The 20504-nt window shown below is 45.4% G+C and overlaps 1 protein-coding gene across 1 annotated transcript in view; it reads left to right on the top strand.

Moving 5' to 3' along the window:
• RNF208 (ring finger protein 208) overlaps window positions 1-11212 on the top strand; it is a 31619-nt gene extending 20407 nt beyond the window's left edge. Inside the window, exon 2 of the mRNA XM_029612341.1 lies at window positions 5944-11212. Within this exon, the coding sequence (XP_029468201.1) occupies window positions 6820-7617 (798 nt within the window). The 5' untranslated portion in view covers window positions 5944-6819 and the 3' untranslated portion in view covers window positions 7618-11212. The remainder of the gene's footprint in view (window positions 1-5943) is intronic.
• Window positions 11213-20504: the final 9292 nt, after the last annotated feature.

Here is a 20504-nt window from a genome sequence, read left to right as displayed (position 1 = left end):
GAACCCCGCTATGGACCATTGCCGTACCATCGCTACTGAGGAACCCTCGTTGGTGTACCCCACTCTACAGACCATTGCCGTACCATTGCTACTGAGGAACCCTCATTGGTGTGCCCCGTTCTGCAGACCCTTGCCATATCATCACTTCTGAGGACCATCATCGGTGTACCCTGCTGTGCGGACCATTACCGTATCATCACTACAGAGGACTTCTCCATGGGTATACCCCACTTCACAGACCCTGGGGCTCCCCAGTGCCTTGTGTCTTTTGCCACCCTCCCCGCTCCGCGGGCAGTGTCACTCTACTTCTCTAATAAAGTTTCAAGGACTCTCAAACTAGTACTGATGTCAGCAACCTGCACTGACGTTCCGTGACCCCACCACCTGGGGTCACTCTCCCTAGCTTCCTCTGCCTCTCCTCTCTCTCTCCAGCACCTGTTGCTCTACGCACCTCACAGCTGAAACCTCGCCTCCCGACGATGAGGCTCACGGGGCTCCTCCCCGTGGGCGGTACCATCTCTCACCTTGGCCCAGGGGCCCACAAACCCACAAATCCTAACAGCTTCATTAGTATCTTTCGAAGATACCTTCCTCCGAACCATGCACTTCTGAGTGACCTTTGGCTTTCCCCCTTATTCTAGTTTAAAAGCTGCTCTATCTCCTTTTTTAAAGGTTAGCGCCAGCAGCCTGAAGGGAGGGGTTCCACCTTAACCAGAGTGGAACCCCTCCCTTCAGAAAAGACTCCCCCCTTCCCCAAAAGGTTCCCAATTTCCTTAAAAAACTGAATCCCTCTTCCTTGCACCATCGTCTCATCCACGCATTGGGACTCCGGAGCTCTCCCTGCCTCTGGGGACCTGCGTGGGGAACAGGGAGCATTTCAGAGAATGCGACCCTGGAGGTTCTGGATTTCAGGTTTCCACCTAAGGGTGTTATTTTCAAACTCGCGTTATGGCCTTTTTGCACGCATTACCCAGGTTGAGAGCCCAACAAGCTAGGTTGAGAGAACATTGTACAAATCCCATCTTTGTGTGAGTTTCCTCACTCTGAAGATCATCAAATCTTCACAAGAATGCACCGTTCTGTTCGTACGTCTCACTCTGCATGTCAAGGTGGCCCATAACCCCTACACTACTACCTAAACCTCACCTTGAGTGACTAGGTGGGCCTCCTAACAACTAGAAGGGCCTTTTAGCTAGGTTCTCTCTCTCTCTCTCTCTCTCTCGTTTGTGGCAATACCTATGCAAAGTGCTAAGATAGCGCACATTGTGATAAATAGGCTATTACCATAAAACACAACCCTCTTCCTATTGCATGCGATAGTTTGATGAATCTAGCCCTAAGAGCCTAAATTTGGCTTCCAGAACCTCCCTCCCACATTTTCCTATGTTGTTGGTGCCCACATGTATCATGACAGCCGACTTCACACCAGGTAGGCATGTTACCAGGTGATCCTCATGCTCTCCAGCCACCCAGCTGTCTACATTCCTAATAATCAAATCACCAACTATTCTGGCCTCCTAACCCTTTCTTCCTGGATGACACATCCTCGGTGTGAGAGGACAATGCACCACCTGGAGAACAGGTCCTTGCTACAGGATCATTTCCTACTGCACCTGTTTGATGCTCTCTGACCAGGAGACTTCCCTTCTCTAAGGCAGCACTAGGGCTGCCAGACTCGAGTTGGGACTTGGCTACTATGTCCCTGTAAATCTCATCTATACACCTCTCTGTCTGCCTCAGCTCCTCCAGGTCTGCTACTCTGGCCTGCAGAGATCGGACTTGTTCCCTGAGAGCCAGGAGCTCTTTGCACTGGGTGCATACATACAACCTCTCACCAATGGGGAAAAAATCATACATGTGATACTCAATGTAAAAGACTAGAAATCCCCCTCTTGCTGTTGGACTGCTGTCTTCATTTTAATGTTGTTCAGTTCCTAGTTAAGTTTAGGTTGCTATGGTAGGCAGGAATGCTTACAATTGGGGGGGTCCTTTAAATTTATTAGTGTATTCACTATCTATCTAGTAGTGACCTACAAGGAGGCCTGGGGCAATCCTGAGTTTAAGCTAATTTTTTTTAATGTGAAAGGGAAAGACAAACACACAAACTCATGGTTTTTGCCTGCCTTCTAACCAGCTATTTAATTCAAACACACAAATTCCTGGCTTTTGTCTGCCTTCTGACTAGCTATTTAATACAAACACACAAACTCCTGGTTTTTTCCTTTCTTCTGACTACCTATTTAATACAGAACATACAAACTCCTGGTTTTTGCCTGCCTTCTGAATACCTATTTAATATAGACATACAAATACATTAAATAATATACCCCAATAGTTTACACTTCTCCCCAAAACCTTTAAGTTCTAAAATTTCCCCAAGTAGTACTTACCAAGTCTCTTCAGCCACCAGCAAGGTGATCCTCTCCTCTCGGTGCTCCAACTGGATTTTCACCTTTCAATTTCACCATACCACCTTGGGCTTCCCTTCTTTCTGAGCTGTATCTGAAAAATGTTTGTCATCTTGCTTTACCTCTATGGAAATCCTTTCTTCCACATGACCTTTTGCTTTCCTAATTTCTTTCTTTGTCTCCTTCAATTTCACCAAATATTCTTCCCTGTTTTCCTCTTTTTGGGATCCTTTGTATTTTTTGAATACTGTTCTTTTTGTCTTTATTGTTTCAGCCACCTACTTTGAGAACTAGATTGGTTTCTTTATCCTTTTACTTTTGCTTACTTTTCAAACATATAGGTTTATTGCGTCTATAATATCTCCTTTTAATTTGGCCCACTGTTGTTCCACCTTGCCCATTTTCTCCCAAACTTATAGCTCTTCTACCAGCATTTTGACAGTCTGTATTTTTGAAGGTCAAAGCTTGGATCTTCTCTTTCTCCTGGCTGCAATATTGAACCATAGTGACTGATGATCACTGATGCTCAGGTGACCCTTGACCCATACATTAGAGACATTATTCCCATTTATGAGCACTAGGTCAAGTGTCATTCCAACCCTTGTGGGTTCCAGTACCATTTGTTTGAGTGATTCCCAACACTTTTACTTCCCCGCTTTCCTCCTCCTCCTGCTTCATCACCCTAGCTAGGGGCTCTTGCAGAATCTCAGGCTATCATGGAGTGGTGTGAAAATGCTGCTGCAGGAAAGCAAGGAGAGCATCAGTGGGGCATGGAACTAATTATGAACTGAAGCTGTGACTCCAGGGACTGCAGCAGGCACTCAGGCAGGTCAGCAGTGTGAGAGGAAGGGGCTGGGGCTGGGAGAGCAGAATGTGAGAGAGGGAGAGGAAGAAAGTGTGACAGAGAGAAAGAAAGAGGGTGTATAGGGTAGAGAGAGGGATTGAGTGGGAAAGTGAGGAAGGGAATGTAAGAGAGGGGAACAGAGTGGGAGATAATAATGGGAAAGGTGAGTGGGAGATTGAGAAAGAGAAATTGAGTAGGAGAGAGAGAAAATGAGAGAGGAAGAAAGTGAGGGGGAGTGAGTGAGAGGAAGAGAATGAGTAGAAGACTGAGAGGAACTGTGACAGGGAAAGAGAGAAAGAGAGAAAGGAAGATTGAGGGAGAGAAAGTGATAGTGAGAGGAAGAGTGTGAGTGAAAGAGTGGGAGAGAAGAAGAGGGTTAGTAGGAGAGTGAGGAGAAAGTGGGAAGAAAAATGGGAGCGAGAGAGAGTAGGAGAGGGTGAGTAGGAAAGTGAGAGAGCAGAAGAGAATGAGTGAATGAGAGAGGAGGAGAATGAAAGAACAGAGCATGAGAGAGAGGGAGAGAAATAGTGAGAGGATGCATGGGAGAGTGAGAGGAATAGTGACAGAGGGTGAGAGAGCATGAGAGAGAGAGGAAAAGAGGCAGCGAGAAAGAAGGTGAATGAGAGAGAGAGTGTGTGAGAGAGAACTATATCTGACATACAACCTCCAAGGGGGGCCTCAGATTCCCCCATCCCCATTTAAGGAGCTCCCAAGGGCCCCCTGCCTCCAGCCCCTGGTACAGTCAATAGCCAGTGAAGTGGCTCCAGTTGAAAAAGTTTTCCCCTCCCATCCCACCTCAGAGGACCAGAGGTTTTCATCAAAAACTTGGGTAACCTCTCTCTTCTCTCCTGGAAAGGAAGGGTGGAAAAAACTTCCCTCCAAAACAAAATTGAAAAGAGAGAAATAATCCATTAGCCACTGGGTGTGAGCTAGCAGACAATCCCTCATCCTACATCTAGGCTTTTCACCAAGATTTTGGCCTATATATCAAATACAGAGAAGCAGGAGATAGAAAACAACAAAATCCACTAGGGATCACTCTCTGATATAGAAATAGATGTCCAATCCTGCCCTAAGCAACCTCTAGTGTGTGTGCTGTGGACAGATGTTACATTCCTCCGGCCTACACTGCATAGCATGAATCTTCTACAGGGACATACTCCTTAGTAAGGTTCCCAGTGGGGTCTTACACTCACAGGAAGAAAAATGTTCATGTTAGCAGTGAAATATCCACAAGCCCTTCACTTTACACCAGAAGAATAAAAGTAATATTTATGGACCGAAAATACCTTAAAGCAGCAATAGGTCCTGAACACGCTGACCCTCAATGAGAGCTGATACTGTGATGCACTCATCCATCACTGTAAGATTGTTTTTACAAGCCACATGACTTCTGTGGCTTCACAAAGTCTTACCAGCCCACCATGATACTTTGGTCTGGCTGATTTTCTTGCTGTTATCTCTACAGTATAGCTGGATGAGGCTAAGAAGGAACTGGGATGAGACCTTGGAAAACAAGTATTGGACTGAAATCTAATGAGGCAGGGAGTTGGGTTGGCAACACCCCAGCTGTACAGAGGGGTATGAGAATATATGTCTAGGTTGGTGAGGACCTTATGTCAGAGACCTTTTTAGTTGCAGAGCCTTCACACTATGCCTATCTGGTAATAAAATGGCCCACTGCAATGTAGTACCTCAAGTTGACACCAAAGGTAGAGGGCACTGAGTGCCATTATGTCTTGAAGCAAAAACCTCCAATATGAAGCGATAGTGGTTACTAGCATTCCAGCATCTAAGGTCACTGTATCCACCTGAAGAACACACTGAAAAGTGGCTGCCCAAAAATGGAACTTGTGAGCAGTAGCATAATGCTATAGAGTTGTGTCTATTTAGTAACAGTATAGAAATAAGCAGCAGTAACCTCATTGTCAGGGCTTTAATCCTGGTTACCAACCCAGTCATCCACACTTCTCATAAGCCTTCAGTTCCCATAATCTGTCTCATACGCTCAGGCAGTGCAAGAACTGCCTGAGCAATACGGAGGCAGCTTCAAGATGCGGCTCTTGGTTCTAGGAGGTAAAAATTTTATAAAATTATATTAACTATTGCCTAATACATGAACCAGTCAATAGCAAACATGAACGTCTTATTTTAAAAGACTAGTGAAATCATTGTGAAGTCAGGGATTCATATTGATAGAAGCGTAATATAATTTAGGAAAATGAACCATGTAGGAAGGAGACTCATTGGCTGCCTCCATATCACATGATAAGAAATTGACTACTAGGATTTCATGAATGATACTGGGGTCCAACACAGAAGTCACAGATTCTGAATTCCAGGGGTAATATTTGTGGAAGGATTCCCCCCACTCCATTTTTATGGTAAAATACCTTTTCATAATATGGTTGCCACTACAATGATAATTCTGTGGCAGTCAGTATCCAGTGATGTTAGCATTGGTCTCTGATGCCAACTGTATTGAAGAGAATTATAATTCACCCCAGACTATCCAGCTAGCTACCAGAGCTTTACAGAAGGGAAATGGTTCACTGTAGTAGTTTAATGAGATTATGAGTGTTTTATATGAAATGCACGTGAATATGAACATGCAGCTTGATTCTGATGTTTAACGGTATTCCCTAATTAAAATATTATACAAATCTTTATTCTTTGTGTTTGTATTTTTAGCTGAAAAGGAGCTGAATCTGAGACGCCGAAGATCTGAGAGGGAGCCAGGACTGAGACTCTGAGAAGCAGTAGTGTGAATGATTTGTGATTATAGCCCCAGGGTAGTCCAATTCCAAAGTCCTGGCAATATTCAGTCCAGTCAGAAGGCACTGTCTCATCCCTGTGAATACATGGTTAGTACATCTGAATGCCACAATATGGGCCAACTCCTGGCTACTTGCCCCGGGCAACTTTAGGCTTTTACCATGCAATTGACTCTGGAGTGTGAAAAGTCTGCAAGTCAGAGCAAAAGAATTCACCAGTGCATTCCTCAGGTCTGACCAGCCCTCACCCATAAACAGACCTAAAGCAAGGGGAGGAGCACCTGCAGGAAGGTACATAACAACCCTGGCATGTCTCCCTGCTGCATACCTCTGGCCTTTAGACTGATTGCATTACATTCCTTCCAGGAGGAACATTGGCATTCTTTACCTTTTCCCAGCTGGCCGCATTGAAACAAGGTTGAAAATTGGTGCCATGGCTCTTGCAAACTGATTTCCCCTAGTTAAACATCTTGAGCAATCCAGTACTAGGTACTGTAGTATTGCAAGAACTTGCAGGCATAATAAAGCCGTGGGATCAGAATTTGGGAAAGATTATAATAATTATGATAAAGGTTTACAGTGTTAGTTTTCAAAAGTATTATTTCTAACAGCTCACACAAAATAGTCCCATAGATTACAACGGGAGAAGCATAGGATTTCTTTAACATCAAGTTGCAACACAGAGGAAGGACACGGAAAAGTTTAAACACCTGCTCTGACTTCCTTTTCCTGCAATCCTTTCCTATCCCAGGCCCATTTAAATCTGGGACTGGCTCAAGCATATTCCAGCCACATGCAGGCGATCCTTGGACAAAGCAGAGTTGTGGACAGTAATGTGAAAAAAATCCTCATGTCGTGTCTGAAAGGGCAGCAGGTCATTATCAAAATGGAGAGCATGAAGATCATCCCGGCTGAGAAGTTCTCGGAGTGCCAGAGCACTCAGCAGCGGTATGCGCCTCCACCACGCAGGGAGCCCCCTCTGGTCGCCAAGCGGGCCTGGCCCTCGGAGTCCGAAATCATTGTCAACCAAGCCTGCAGCGACATCCCTGCCCTGGAGAGTGCCCAGAGCTCCCTGGGGCTGGCGAGAACTCCGCCCCCGCCCCGCCGCGAGAAGATCTACCCAGGCCAGCGCAAAGCCAGCTCAGAAATCTGCTACCACCGCAAAACGCCATCGGACGAGGTGATCGTCAACCAGTACGTGCTGCACCCGTCGACGCCCTGCGAGCCCCTGGAGTGCCCCACCTGTGGGCACACGTACAACTTCACCAACAAGCGGCCGCGGATCCTCTCCTGCCTGCACTCTGTGTGCGAGGAGTGCCTGCAGATCCTCTACGAGTCCTGCCCCAAGTACAAGTTCATCTCTTGCCCCACCTGCAAGCGAGAGACGGTGCTCTTCACGGACTACGGCCTGGCGGCACTAGCAGTGAACACTAGCATCCTCAACAAACTGCCCGCGGAGGCCCTCTCCACCAATCCTGTCCAGTGGAGCAGCGATGCCGATCGGAGCTGCTACCAGACCTTCCGCCAGTATTGTGGTGCAGCCTGTACCTGCCAAATTCGCAATCCGCTGTCTTCCTGCACCATCATGTAGCCTCCAGGATGCCTGGGTCTCTCCTCGTGTGTGTGTGTGTGGGGGGGGGAGGGGGGATTCATCCTATGTCACTTTGCAGTAGTGCAGAATTAAATCACGAACTGTAACATCCTCAGTGAAGCAACTGGATTGGCTGACGCTTTGCTTAGTAACCCATGGATTTATGGTCACTCAGTCACACAGGGGTGACCTTGTGAACTCCCACTGGAAGGCAGGATCTGAGCCAGCTGATGGTTGGAATGCGCACAAGGCCCTGCATTCTGAGAACCGCAGAGCCATGGTTTAGCAGTAATAAGGCACTTCATGGTGAGTTCCACTGGCCTGCAAACATCTGAGATTTTCTGCCTCTGAGCAGATCTTCTGATTGTCCCAGTTCAGTGCTACTCAGAGCCTCAGCTCATTTTGATCTGGAGGGATGATTAACCTATGAATAAACCTACAAAGCTAAAAATCCTGAAATCAACTTCCAAATATCTTGTTTCAAAAACTGAGGAGCGCTGTTATTAATTTCACTTTCAGAAATATAAATTTTATCTGAAAACCTGGTTGGCAACTGCAAAACGGCTTCTGCTTTGTGAAATTTGGAATAGGGTTGCCGATTAGTCAGTATTCAGTGGGTCTGGTTGATCTGAATTAAGAGAGGCCAGCAGCTAGCAGGACCTTTAAACTGGCAATCTAATTGTCAACCTTCTGCCAACCCCCCCCCCCCCCCCCCCCCGGTCTCCACGCCCGCAAAACCCCCTTCTGTCTCTCCCCAAGCCATCCTCCCAGCCTATCCCATAGCCATTTCTTATTATGCAAGGGCTGTCCTAGGCCCACCTGCAACAGGCGTGCAGGCTGAGGATTGAGAAAGGAGGCTGGGCCCCTGCAGTGCTGGCTCACTTCTCAGACTAAGCCCCGACACCACTACAGGATGGCTCCTGCACCATAAGAAAAGGTTTGCAGGGGGAGAGGTGGATGTGGAGGAGGAGAGATGAGGTGGGAGAGAGGGACAAGGCTGGCCAGCCAATTTTTAAATGTTTGAAAGTTGGCAACACTAGTTAGGAAGGATGCAAAACATATATGGAAATCTCCCTTGACACAGCAGAATAACCCCCTAGCTGGCCCAAGTATCTTTTGTGCAGCCTAGGAAAAATTGTAGCAGGCTGATTATCTGCAGTGAGTTAGCCATTTACGTGACTCAGGGATTTTGCTGAATTGAGGCCATAGTTGGTTGGGTAATTCGAAGACCAGGAACACCCAAATAAGTGTTTTCTGACATAAAGGCCTGAGTCAGGGCCAGCAGTGGCCTATATATTCTAGATCGGCTGCAATGGGGAAACAGCTGCCAGTTTATAAAGGTTACATGTTAGTGATCTGGCATGACCTGGCAGGAAATCACCATGTCCCGACTTCACCCTCTTCCAATAATTCAGAGGAAGGCAAGAACACTCAATGGGTGTCTGTACTTGATTTTTGGATATGAGATTTAATAGTCTCCTTTCCAAACCCAAGGTCAAGGTGAGTTACATTCAGGTACTGTAGGCATTTCGCTATCCCAGAGAGTTCACAATCGAAGTTGGTATCTGAGGCAATGGAAGGGTGAAATGATTTGCCCAAGGTTCACAAGGAGCGTCAGTGGGAGAGGTGAGATTTGAACCCTGGCTTCCACTAATTTTACAGCACAGCAAAAAATAAAAGCTTCCTTCCTGACCCTAAATGTGACAATTAAAGATCATCAGCTTCTCTTAGAGCCTGCCCACTGATACTTTTAATCTTCTCTCAGTCCTCCCGTGTGTGAGGAGAATAGTCCCAGGCTGGACAGTCTGCTGGCACGCCGTATGGATATGGAAGGCTTCCTTCCTCACCCCCCACCCCTGGCTTCTTTATTAATGTGCTAGCCTTGTTTGCACATTTTCCATGCCTTGATCTGTACACCATACACTGTGTGTGACCTGGCAGCAGAAGGAGAACATCTTTGTCCATTCCTTCCACCCCTATTTGATGCATGCCAGCCTGCGCCCGGCTTTGGTTGCTGCTGCTGCTTGGCTTTGCATGCTCACTCCCAGCCAACTACGTCAACAGCTTCTCCCTCACTATCAGCCAAATTAGTTCTCTATAGCTTTTAAGTTTTGTCTTTCTGAATGAAAGAACCACACAGTTCCTTCTCATTAAAGAATCAGCAAGCTGGAAGGTCTGCTAAAACCTCAAAACTTGCCTGTGATGTGTAGTGCAAGGGCAGCAGTACATGCCCTGGAGTGCCTTATTACTATGAGGAAGTGGAGATTGCCAAAACTGACCAAGCTACTCAACTCTTTTCATCCCACCGGGATCCTGGGCCACCAGCTTTGGCCTCCGTGCTCCTGGAGGAGGTGCAGATCCACTTCTAAGCCACAGACATTGTGAGTGACAGTGCTCTGTTGCCCAGAGAGGTGGCTTTCATCCCTCCTGCTCGTGTACATCTTGGTGATCTAACTTCCAGCCCTGTGTTATGCCTCCATCCAACATCTGATGGATCTTCTCTTCGGTTGGCATTATATTGTGTGTAGGTTCCTGGCAAAGCTGATCCTTATAAAGCCATGGCTAGTTCTGATCTTACAGTACGGAAGGACTCATCCATGCCAACCACAGCCTAACACCAACACCACCAGGATCTGGGGACAGCAGTATTTATCTTACAATGAAAGGTGTGACTGGAGGGGATTAAAGATGTGGAGCTTTTCACTGGTCTGGTGGTATTAGACCACTGACTCTTCCCCATGCCTACTTACAACCCATATCATCATCTCAATTTTTTGCCAAAGCTTGATTTCAGTGGCCAGCTGAAATAAAGTGTAAAAGTTGTAGAGTATTTAAATTATTGTAATCAGTCACAGGGTTATTATAGGACAAAATATCCTCTTTCTCTTCAGCCCACACAGGCCCTTGGGAAAAGATTTATCTTATCCTCATTTTTGAGGACCGATTCTGAATTAAGAACATGTGTTTTATGAAGTTGATTTCATTATTTCAACACCAAAACAATGTTTTTCCTGGTATTGTCCAGCATTCTGTCTTTGTGCTGCTGTAAGGTTAGTGCTCATATCTCAGGGGATCTTGGAGATCCACTTCCCCGAGGACAGGATTCTTTCGTCCTTGTCTCTCAGTTCTACCCCCAGGCCGCCCCTCCCCCTCCTCCCCCCAGCACCTTCATCTCACTGATAGGTCTGCAGTGCCTCAATCAAAATCTCATCATTCCTGAAACAACTGTTAACTCAATGCCCCATCACAGATTAGCCAGCCATGAACGAGGAGGTGGCACACATTTCCCCACAAAGCTCATCTAGTGCCAGTACAGCAGTAGGATGCTCTCATTATCACTCCTGCCTTGGAGACTAGACCCCAGCTGCTGCTGCTGCTGCTGCTGCTGCTGCTGCTACCACTAAGCCTTCAGCCTTATCCCGCCAATTCTGTTGGCAACAAAGCTTCGTTTTAAAAAAAAAATCTCTCCTTTAAATAACAGTATCTCCAGACCTGTTTATTCCATCACAAACAGTATCATCACATCAGAAAGGAAAAAAAAAAAAAAAGTGCCACAGCTCTTTCTCATGTGCTGGTGGAAGAAACATCATTTTCAGAAACGTCAAGGCTTAAAAACTGCCCCAGTCTATTGTCTTAGAAATGGAGTAGTTAAAGGTTTCATGAGAAGAGCAGATGACCACAATGCCCAGCCTGCTTTAGGCAAGGAGCCTGTCCCTGGAGCTTGTCCCCTGCCTGCATGTGTCAGGACGCTGAGTTTCACATTCTTTTCGCAGGCGGGCCTGAGGGAGTCTGAGAAAGAGGCTATTATAGCTAGCATACTGCAGGGAGCAAGGCTGCAGGTTATAATAACGGGTGACCCGTCCCAGGGTATTGTGGCTAATAATGACAAAATGATTTATTCATGCTGAAATACCTTCTTCTAGGAGGGAGTCCTGGGCCAGTGCAGGATTTTGAATTTACATCCTAGTCTGTTCTGCTTTAGTAGTCCTGCCTCTTCCCATACCAAAATGCATCGGGGGGGGGGGGGGGGGGGGGGGGGACATGTCACAAAAGCAGGAAAGACTTTCAAATCTTCCTTCAGACACTAGATCGCCTGGCAGCTCTGATACCGGCCACCCGGGCCCTCTGATTTGAGGCCTGACTGGAATAGGCTAGCCGCCTCACCAAGGTAAATCCCCACAGGCTAACCTACTTCTCTGGTTTTGCCCCATTGTATTCAGCTCTGATTTGCCTTTTGGTAGAAACACCTTCATTGGGATAGGAATGTAAAACTTGACTGGCCGAGTCTGCCTCTAGTGACCTGGATCATCTGGTAACCCTAACATCCTCCTCCTCCTTTCTAAACACTGTATATTTCTGTAGTTACCTACCAGGCAGTTCAGAAATCAGAGCCTGCTTAGAAAATAATGGCTCACTTGTACCTGTTGCACCTAAAGACAAAATGCATGGTGCCAGGGATGGCCTCACTGTGGGAAGACAGAGGAAGCCTGATGTTAACAGCTGTGTAACACTTTGTGCCCTCCTGGAGTTTGCTGCTGCTGCTGCTGAGTTGATAACTGGCTGTATGTTATAAGGAACAGGCTGCCCTGACTTTATTCCCAGTGCATATAGGAATCGGTAGATACATTTTCTTGGGGAAGTCAGTGGGCTAATCAGAAGTTTAGATCCATGTATGCAATAGGGTAAAAATAAGGGCTGGATCAGGTTGTTATTTAGGAATCAGGTGGCAGCCCCAGTTGTTTTCCATCTGAAAATATGATTTCAAGACTTTGGAATATATAAATAAAATGAAATATTTACTTGGAGCAAAAAGTGTGTGGCCTAAGTCCATGTCAGTTTGACCAGGAGTAGACAGCACCTGAAGAGATGGTCGAACAAAACCAGGTCTGCACCAAAATCTCTGGAGCAGGGGTAGGCAACTCTGATCCTGGAATGCCAAAACAGCTCCGGTTCTCAGGATGTCCACAATGGCTTCGTATGAGCTGTATTTGCATGTACTGCCTCCACTGCATGCAGATATATCTCATGCGGATTCATTGAGGCCAATATTCAGCAGGCCATTTAGTGGGCAAGTTATCTTGGTAAAATTAGCCAGATAACTTGTTCTGCATATTCAGTGAGATAAACGACCCACTCAATATCCCCAATTAAACTTATTCGACTACACTTAGCTGGTTAACTGCAAACATAAATGGATATTCTTTTTGAATATCACTGGTCATGTATAAAGTTATCCCTCCATGTGTGGCCAGATAAGTTTACCCTTAACCGGCTGTATTTAAAAGAATGTAGCTGGATAAGTAGCGGCTCAGTGGAAATAAAAAAATTGTGGGCCTGCAGGCCAAAACCTTTACCTGCCTCCCTCCCACCCAAACTCTAAAAGCCCTGCGGGGTCAAACTTGCCACGCTCCGTGTTCAGGATTTTAAAGAAATATAGGGGCACAAGTCCTCCCCCACCCTCCTGCTCCCGCTTCCTGTTTTTTAAATGCTAGCATTTGGTGACCAGGGCCTCCCTTCCCTCCTCCCGATACCTCAAGCCTTGCCTTACTATCCCCCCCTCCCTGGAACCTTACGTTTTTGTTTTCCTTCACCCGGATTGTGGTAGCGTCCTACCACGGTCTGGGCCCGGCGCGTCTGCCATCGCTAGGCTACTGGGTTGGAGGCATATGCGGAGGTGCCGGGCCTGGATCGCAGTAGGAGGCCGAAGAAATATAAAACCCTAAGGTACCTGAGGGGGAGGGGATAATAGGGAAAGGGTTGGGGTATCTGGGGGGGGGGGGAGAGGCCTGGACACCAGATGCTACCAAATAAAAAACAGGAAGTGAGAGTAGAGAGGTGGAGGAGGAGGGATAAATTGCAAGGATTCGTGAACCTGAAATATTTTTTGAATCCTGAAAACAGAGCGCTTTTGACGAGAGGGTGGCAAGTTTGGCCTCACAGGGTTTTTGGAGTTCGGGTGTGAGAGAGGCAGGTAAAGGTTTGGGCCTGCAGGCCTTGGGTTTGGTTTTCCCTTTTTCCCACCGAGCCGCTTCTTAACCGGCTATATTCTTTTAAATATATAGCCAGTGAAGTGTAACGTTATTTGGCCACACAAGGCCAGATAACTTAGCTGGTTTTTGTTGAAAATCAGCTGAGTTAGCCAGATAACTTTGTCACGCCACAGAATGGCCCCAAAATGTCCCTTTTTTATCTGGCTATAGTTTAGATGGATAAGTGGCTGAATATGTCACATTTTCCATTTAGACGGATAACTTGTGAGTTATCCATCTATATGGCTTTTGAATATTGACCTCATTGTGTATATACTGAAAACCAGACCTGTTTGTGGCACTCAAGAACCAAAGGTAACTGGATTGTTTTAAAACATTTAAGTCGATGCTTAGGAGCTTTCTCTTCAAGCATGCTTTTTGCTGCTAGATTATTTATTGTTATCTGATTTACCATCAAACAGGTTTGGCTGTAAGGTACTCTGTGGTTTATTATTTATTTTATATGTTTTAACTCTGTTAAGGTTGGCTGATGTTAGTATCTATTGTTTTATGTATTTAAAGTTTATGTTTTATGTATTGTTTGTTTTTATGCTGTTTTATTCATTTCTTATTTAATTATGTATGTTTTATTATCTATACCGCCTGTTTTTTTCTCATTGGTGATTAAGAAATTTGTAATAAAGATAAACAAAAGATAAAGTTGCCTACCTGTGCTCTAGATTGAGAGTTAGTTTGCTAAAATAGATTGGTTCAAGCAACCTGGGATTTATAGTCCAGTTTCCCCTTGAGGGTGCAGGGCAAAAAAAGAACGACAGACCCCAGAATACCTCCATATGGGCATTTAGAAAATCAGGGCTGGCCCAAGCTCCCTCCTGGGCTATCCCGGATATCATAAGAAACAAATCACGTTGGCGCTAGACAAGGCTAAGCCAGTGCTGGTGCATCTTAAATCCCATGTCATTGCATCCTGAGACTTGTGGGTCCTGTCTTTGATAATAGCAATACATTATAAACCCTGGAATACAGCTTTAGGAAATAATGGCTGACTTGGTGGTTACAAAATTTAATATTTGTCAGAGCAACATGCTGTTCTCATGCCAGAGTCATGCTTGGTACAGGAAGCTGAGAGACTGGCATTCTCAACCTTGTTCTCAGGGTGACACCGCTCTTGGAAGTGTGATTCAGGAAACTCCCCGCCCGTTTCCAAGGCAGAGCTTCTCAACCCAGTCTTCAGGATACATCTAGCCAGTCCAGAATGAATATGCATGAGTCAGATCTGCATACAGTGATGCAAACTACCTCATGCATATTTATTGTGGATGACAGGCTAGATGCATTCCAAGAACTGGATTGAGAACCATTATTCCAAGATACCATTCTGTGATAAATGTGGGCTTGCTAAATTAACTCCCCGGGCCAATCCAGTCCAGGTTTTCCTACCTCGTTCTTCCTCCCTGCCCCCAGGAACTGTAAAGTCAGGGCTCTTACTGGCACAGTATGCTGAGAGTTTAGGACTTTTGTTTAAAGCCAAATTTAGGATTTTGGATAGAAAGTTGAAATCCAGCACCTCTGGGGTAGCATTCTCGTAAATGCATCCCACGCGCAGGGTCCCAAAGGCAGGCAGAACTGCGTAGCCTCGTGTGGATGGGGGAAGAGGGCTTTAGGTTTGTTGGGTAACTGGGTGATATTTTGGGGAAGGAGGAGCCTATTCCTAAAGGATGGGCTCCACCTTAACCAGAGTGGAACCAGGCTGCTGCTACTAAGGTTTATAAAGGAGATAGAGCAGCTTTTAAACCAGATGATGGGGGAAAGCTGACAGTCACACAGAAGCGCTTGGCTCATATAGGCCGATTCTGTAAGGGCTACAGGAAAACGAGTGCTCAGTGTTGAGCACCCGCTCTCCCCATGCGTGCCCAGCCACCTCTCCTGGGCACGCAATCCTGTATTTAAATGAGGGATTGCGCTAAAAAGGAAGCACTGGGGACAATAGTGCGTCCCTAGTGCCTCCTTAGCAGTGGAAACCCAGGAGAGGTGGCTGTCAGCAGGTTCAGAAAATCGATGCTCAATTTTAGGAGCGTCCATTTTCCGAAACCGCTGGCAGCCATGGGTTAGGAAAACGGCACCGGCAAAATCGAGCGTCTGTTTCCTAACCTGACTGGCCAGCACAATTTTTTTAAATTAAAATTTTTTATTTTTTTTTTAACATTTTCGGTTCCTCCGACTTAATATCGCTAGGATATTAAGTCGGAGGATGTACAGAAAAGCAGTATTTTCAGTTTTTCTGTACACTTTTTCAGGCAGCTCAGGCATTAATTTCTGAGCATAAAATGTGCGGATTGGCCGCACATTTTTTTTTCAGTAACCCGGGTGAATAACTAATAGCCTCATTAACATGCATTTACATGTGATGAGCGCTATTAGTTTTGGGGGTGGTTGGACGTGCATTTTCGACGTGCTAAACCCCTTTCTGTATAAGGGGTAGTGGATGCGCATCGAAAACGCACATCCAACTGCGGGTAAAACTGCGCTCAGCTAGCGCACTTTACAGTAGCGGCATGAGAGTGAGGTATCTTCAAAAAAAATGCTGGCATAATGGGGAATTTAGAATATCCTGACAGAGAGGTTGGGATAGAGGCAGAAGTAGCCCAGGTGCATTGAAATAATGGTCATACAGAGACAAAAGATTTGAAACTGCCCATTTCAACTGCTAGGCAGGTTGTTAATACAATTAAAAAACATGCTTTGAATCGCCTGTAGGTAAAGGCCAGAAGTCTAAAAATGTAAGATTGGAGCATTGGAATGTACAGAGTGGGTCAAAGATATAGGCTTAGTGGGGATTTCAGAGAGCTGGTGAAAAGAGGATATTTAATGAAACACTATGATACCAGGATACAATTTATATCAAAATATATGGAGGAGTGGTGCTACATGTTAAGGAATGTATGGAACAGAAACAAACAGGATAGCAGTCCTGCAGAAGACAAAATACACTCGGAATACCTAGGGGAATACCTATGGGGAAGACTATAACAATGGGGGTATATATCGCCTGCCAGGCCAGAATGAAGAGACAGACCGTGAAATGCTAACAGAAATTAAGCCACACAATAATGGAGATTTCAATTACCCTAACACTGATTGGGTAAATGTTTCATTGGGACATGCTAGGGAGGTTAAGATCCTTGATGCCATAAATGATTGCTTCATACACCAGATAATCCTAGAACTGACAGAGGAGGGGCTACTCTAGATCTAATCTGCACTGCAATGCAGTATCTGGTGTAAGACGTATCAGTGATGGGCCACTTGGCAATAATGATAATATAATCAAATTTAACATAGTCACTAAAGGGAGGAAACTGAGGGAAATGATTGCAGTAGCATTTAAATTTAAAAAGGGAGACTATGGGGCTGATGCAATATTATTCGCGGAAAGCAGGTGGTGACTTTTCAGCGCCCGCTTTCTTAACGCACGCATGGCGCCCGCAGGCGGGCGTTAATAGCTGAACGATAAAATATGCTTCTGAGACACACATTTATTTTTTTGCATTTGGAGTGAATGAGTATAGCCTCATTCACGTGCATTTGCAGGTGATGAGCGCTAACTCATTCACTCCGCGTCGGATGCACGTTAAATAGATGCCAATCCCCCTATTGTAGTAGGGGGTGGATTAGCCCCATTTAACCCGCGTCCGACATTTAACATTTAACCTTTGCAACCGCTGCTTTTCGTTTTCTCTAATTTCCTCATTCTATCATAGGGGCTGATGCAATACCATGCGCTCAGCCGAGGATGAGGAAATTAGAGAAAACGAAAAGCAGCGGTTGCAAAGGTTAAATGTTTGCATGTAACGTGGCTGCTACGTAAAAACACCCATCTTGTGAGCCCAAACTAGATGTGTTCTATGCATTAAAAAGGACAGAAAGAAGATCAAACAACATCAGTGAGGGGTAAGAGGCTATTAAAGTTGAAAGATCTTCCTTCAAGCATTGTCAAGTTAGCATTGACGCTAGACCCGAAACGTGGACAGAGGTGAGTCAGTTGGTACAGTGTATCTGGATTTTCAGAAGGCATTTAACAAAGACTTATCAGGAAATTAAAAAGTCATGAAACGGGAGGCACTGTCTTATTGTGGGTATTGGTAAATGGCTAAAGGACAGGGAACAGACAGTAGGCTTGAAGAGGCATTTCTCTTAATGAAGAAAGATAAATAGGGAAGTACCCCACGGATGTGAAGTGAGACCAGTGCTTTTTTTTTTTAATTTAATTTCTTTTATAATTTTCATGTTACAAAAGAAGATATTTTGTATGGAAAACAATAATGAGATGAAACCAAATATAAAGTAAAAAAAAATTGCTAGAACAATTTGTTACAAAACCAGTCTTCAAATTGGGGAGGATATCCATTTGAAAAGCATATACACAAATAAATATATACACACCCCCAAGAAAAAAAGTACCGAGGCAGAACCTTACCACTCATTTCTAATGGGCCTTTCTACTGCACAGTTGTTTCCAAACAGAAAAGACCAAGGAGAGAAAGCAGCATGAAGGCTTCCACTCAGCCTCATCTTTGCACTCAGGAAAGCAGGGAGCTGAAGGGGATCAAAAAACACATTTCCCACCGACTGGAGTCTGACTCTGCATTTGCAGGACTAATTTAACCAAACATTACCACAAAGTTGTAAAAATTTGGGGCCACTTTAAAATAAATTGCTTCTTTTTTCGTTGCATTACTCTAGCCACATCAGGAAAAATGTGAATTGCAGAATTCAAAAAAGGTACATCTTTGTGGCAAAGAAAGGTTCAAAACCCAGTTTCTGTCATGTTCTCAAACAAAGTTTACAATCAAAATTGTAAAGTAGTAACGTCTGTCTCCTCCTTTTCCAATGCCTAGTAATGTCTAAGAATCAAGTGATGCTTCTAAGGCTTCACTTTGAATTTCTTTCTGGGGAAAAAGGAGCTTCTGAAATAGGTGGACAGGCATTTTCAGGTATCTTCCATACTTCTGTAAAGTAATGTTGAAGGGTCTGCCATGTGAAGAAGTTGCTGATTTGGGAAGATGAATAAAACACAAAGTTCAGTTCTTATTTATATTCTCAGGGATGGGGTGAGGTAAGGTGGGCGAGTGTTCTCCCATTTTGTAGAGCTCCTCTGCACCACCCCCACCCCGGTCTAGCCCAGCCCGTGGCTCCCTCTGCAGCTCCAAGCTTGTTCTACCATTTCTGTATCTAAGTTGTACCGCAGTTAAATGCTCAGCCGAGTAGGACAACAAAAATCACAGCCCAAAATCTTTAAACTGCTCCCCTGCTAATCTGAAACCTTTGGAGCAGCAGTGCTATAAATTACCTCACACGCCATAATATCTGATTGGTTCTTGCACTGTGTGATGTCATTTGTGACACACCAGCTAATACGGACCAATCAAATGCAGTAAATTAGATATCTTGCTTCCAGAAGTACAGGGGCGTTGCTAACAGATTTTTAACATGATGACTGCAGTAACTTTAATGGATAAATGGTGATTATTGCAGTTTCTTGTGCACACTTTTGAAAGATGGCACAATGTCTTGAATCTGTAAAGTTCCTTGCGCTTCTGCTTTCTTCTTGAGAGTGGCGCTCTTGGCCCTCCTTCAGGCACCTTATTCCAAACCTGCATTACCACAACACAGAGAATACAGAGCTTGGTAGCCAAGTCCAGAACACTCAGAGCCCAGTGATGGAATCTCCTGTCTATAAAAAAAAAAGCCTGCAGCATGCTGGAGATCAAGTGACTATAAGTAGGAACGGTGCAGTCAGTCCTCAGAGTCCAGGTTCTGAAGGGAGATCTTTGAACAGGCCTGTTTCTTTTTAAATCCACATCCATTGCATTGTGGGATTTGTAGTCCTGTGTCTTCCATCTGAAATCAGTATGACAGGTGCCAGCACGAGAAAAGTCACAATGTCATGACTGGTCTGAAGTCTTCCTGCAGATACCAGATCACCGAAGGGCTCTGAAATGTTGAGGCTGATGTAATAAAACACACTGATCTTAGTGAGAGTTTTAGCGCAGATTTTGGGACAGGGTTTCTTACATTGGCCCTATTGAGGGAAGAAAGGAGAATGCTATCTTTGAGAACAATGTAAAATGAATTTTTGTTGTGCTGCCAATTCATTATGCAGCTGGGTGTGAAAGTTCCAGTGTGTAATATGTGGCCTGTACATCATCTCCTGAATAAAGATTATATTGGAACTGAGTGCACGGGTCTTCTTCTCTGCACATGCTATTCCTATGAACACGGATGGGAAAGCAGAAGATACTGGGGGATGGTGAGCCCTGACTGCTGGAGTCTGAGAATCAGGGGGAGGGCTGGTACATACTAACATTTAATAAACAGAGGCGCGATACCTGCAGCCCCAGGTTCCAATCCCACTTCGCCCAGTAATTCACTCGGAAAAAGATGGCAGCACAAAGCTGTAACACCCACAGTCCTGGGCTCCAATCGCATGCAAACACCACCTCACTGTGTGATAGCGCTGGTAAAAGAGAGCTTTCAGTCCCACACCACCACAGCCAAAGCAGCAGCAGCACCACTAACAGCAGCTGCGGATGGTATTTTGCATGTTCTGCAAATACCCAGGCTTTCTTGCAAAGTCTCAGTCAGGCATGGAGGAGTAGCCAAGTGGTTAGAGCAGTGGGCGGGAAACCAGGATTCAAATCCCACTGCCGCTCGTTGTGACCTTGGGCGAGTCATTTTACCCTCTATTGCCTCAGATACAAACTTACGTCTAGACAGAGGCTCTAAGCTGCAATGTTTCTCCACGGGAGGTGTCCCGCTATTGCAGGGGGTGTCATCATGTCAGGGGGCCAAAAGCCAGGGGACAAAAGAACGCAGCTAGCGGTCCTTTAGGTGCGA

This window comes from Rhinatrema bivittatum, chromosome 8, assembly GCF_901001135.1.
Source record: "Rhinatrema bivittatum chromosome 8, aRhiBiv1.1, whole genome shotgun sequence".
NCBI lineage: Eukaryota > Metazoa > Chordata > Amphibia > Gymnophiona > Rhinatrematidae > Rhinatrema > Rhinatrema bivittatum.
Note: the sequence above shows the minus strand (reverse complement) of the source record. Positions and strands in the feature narration are given on the sequence as shown.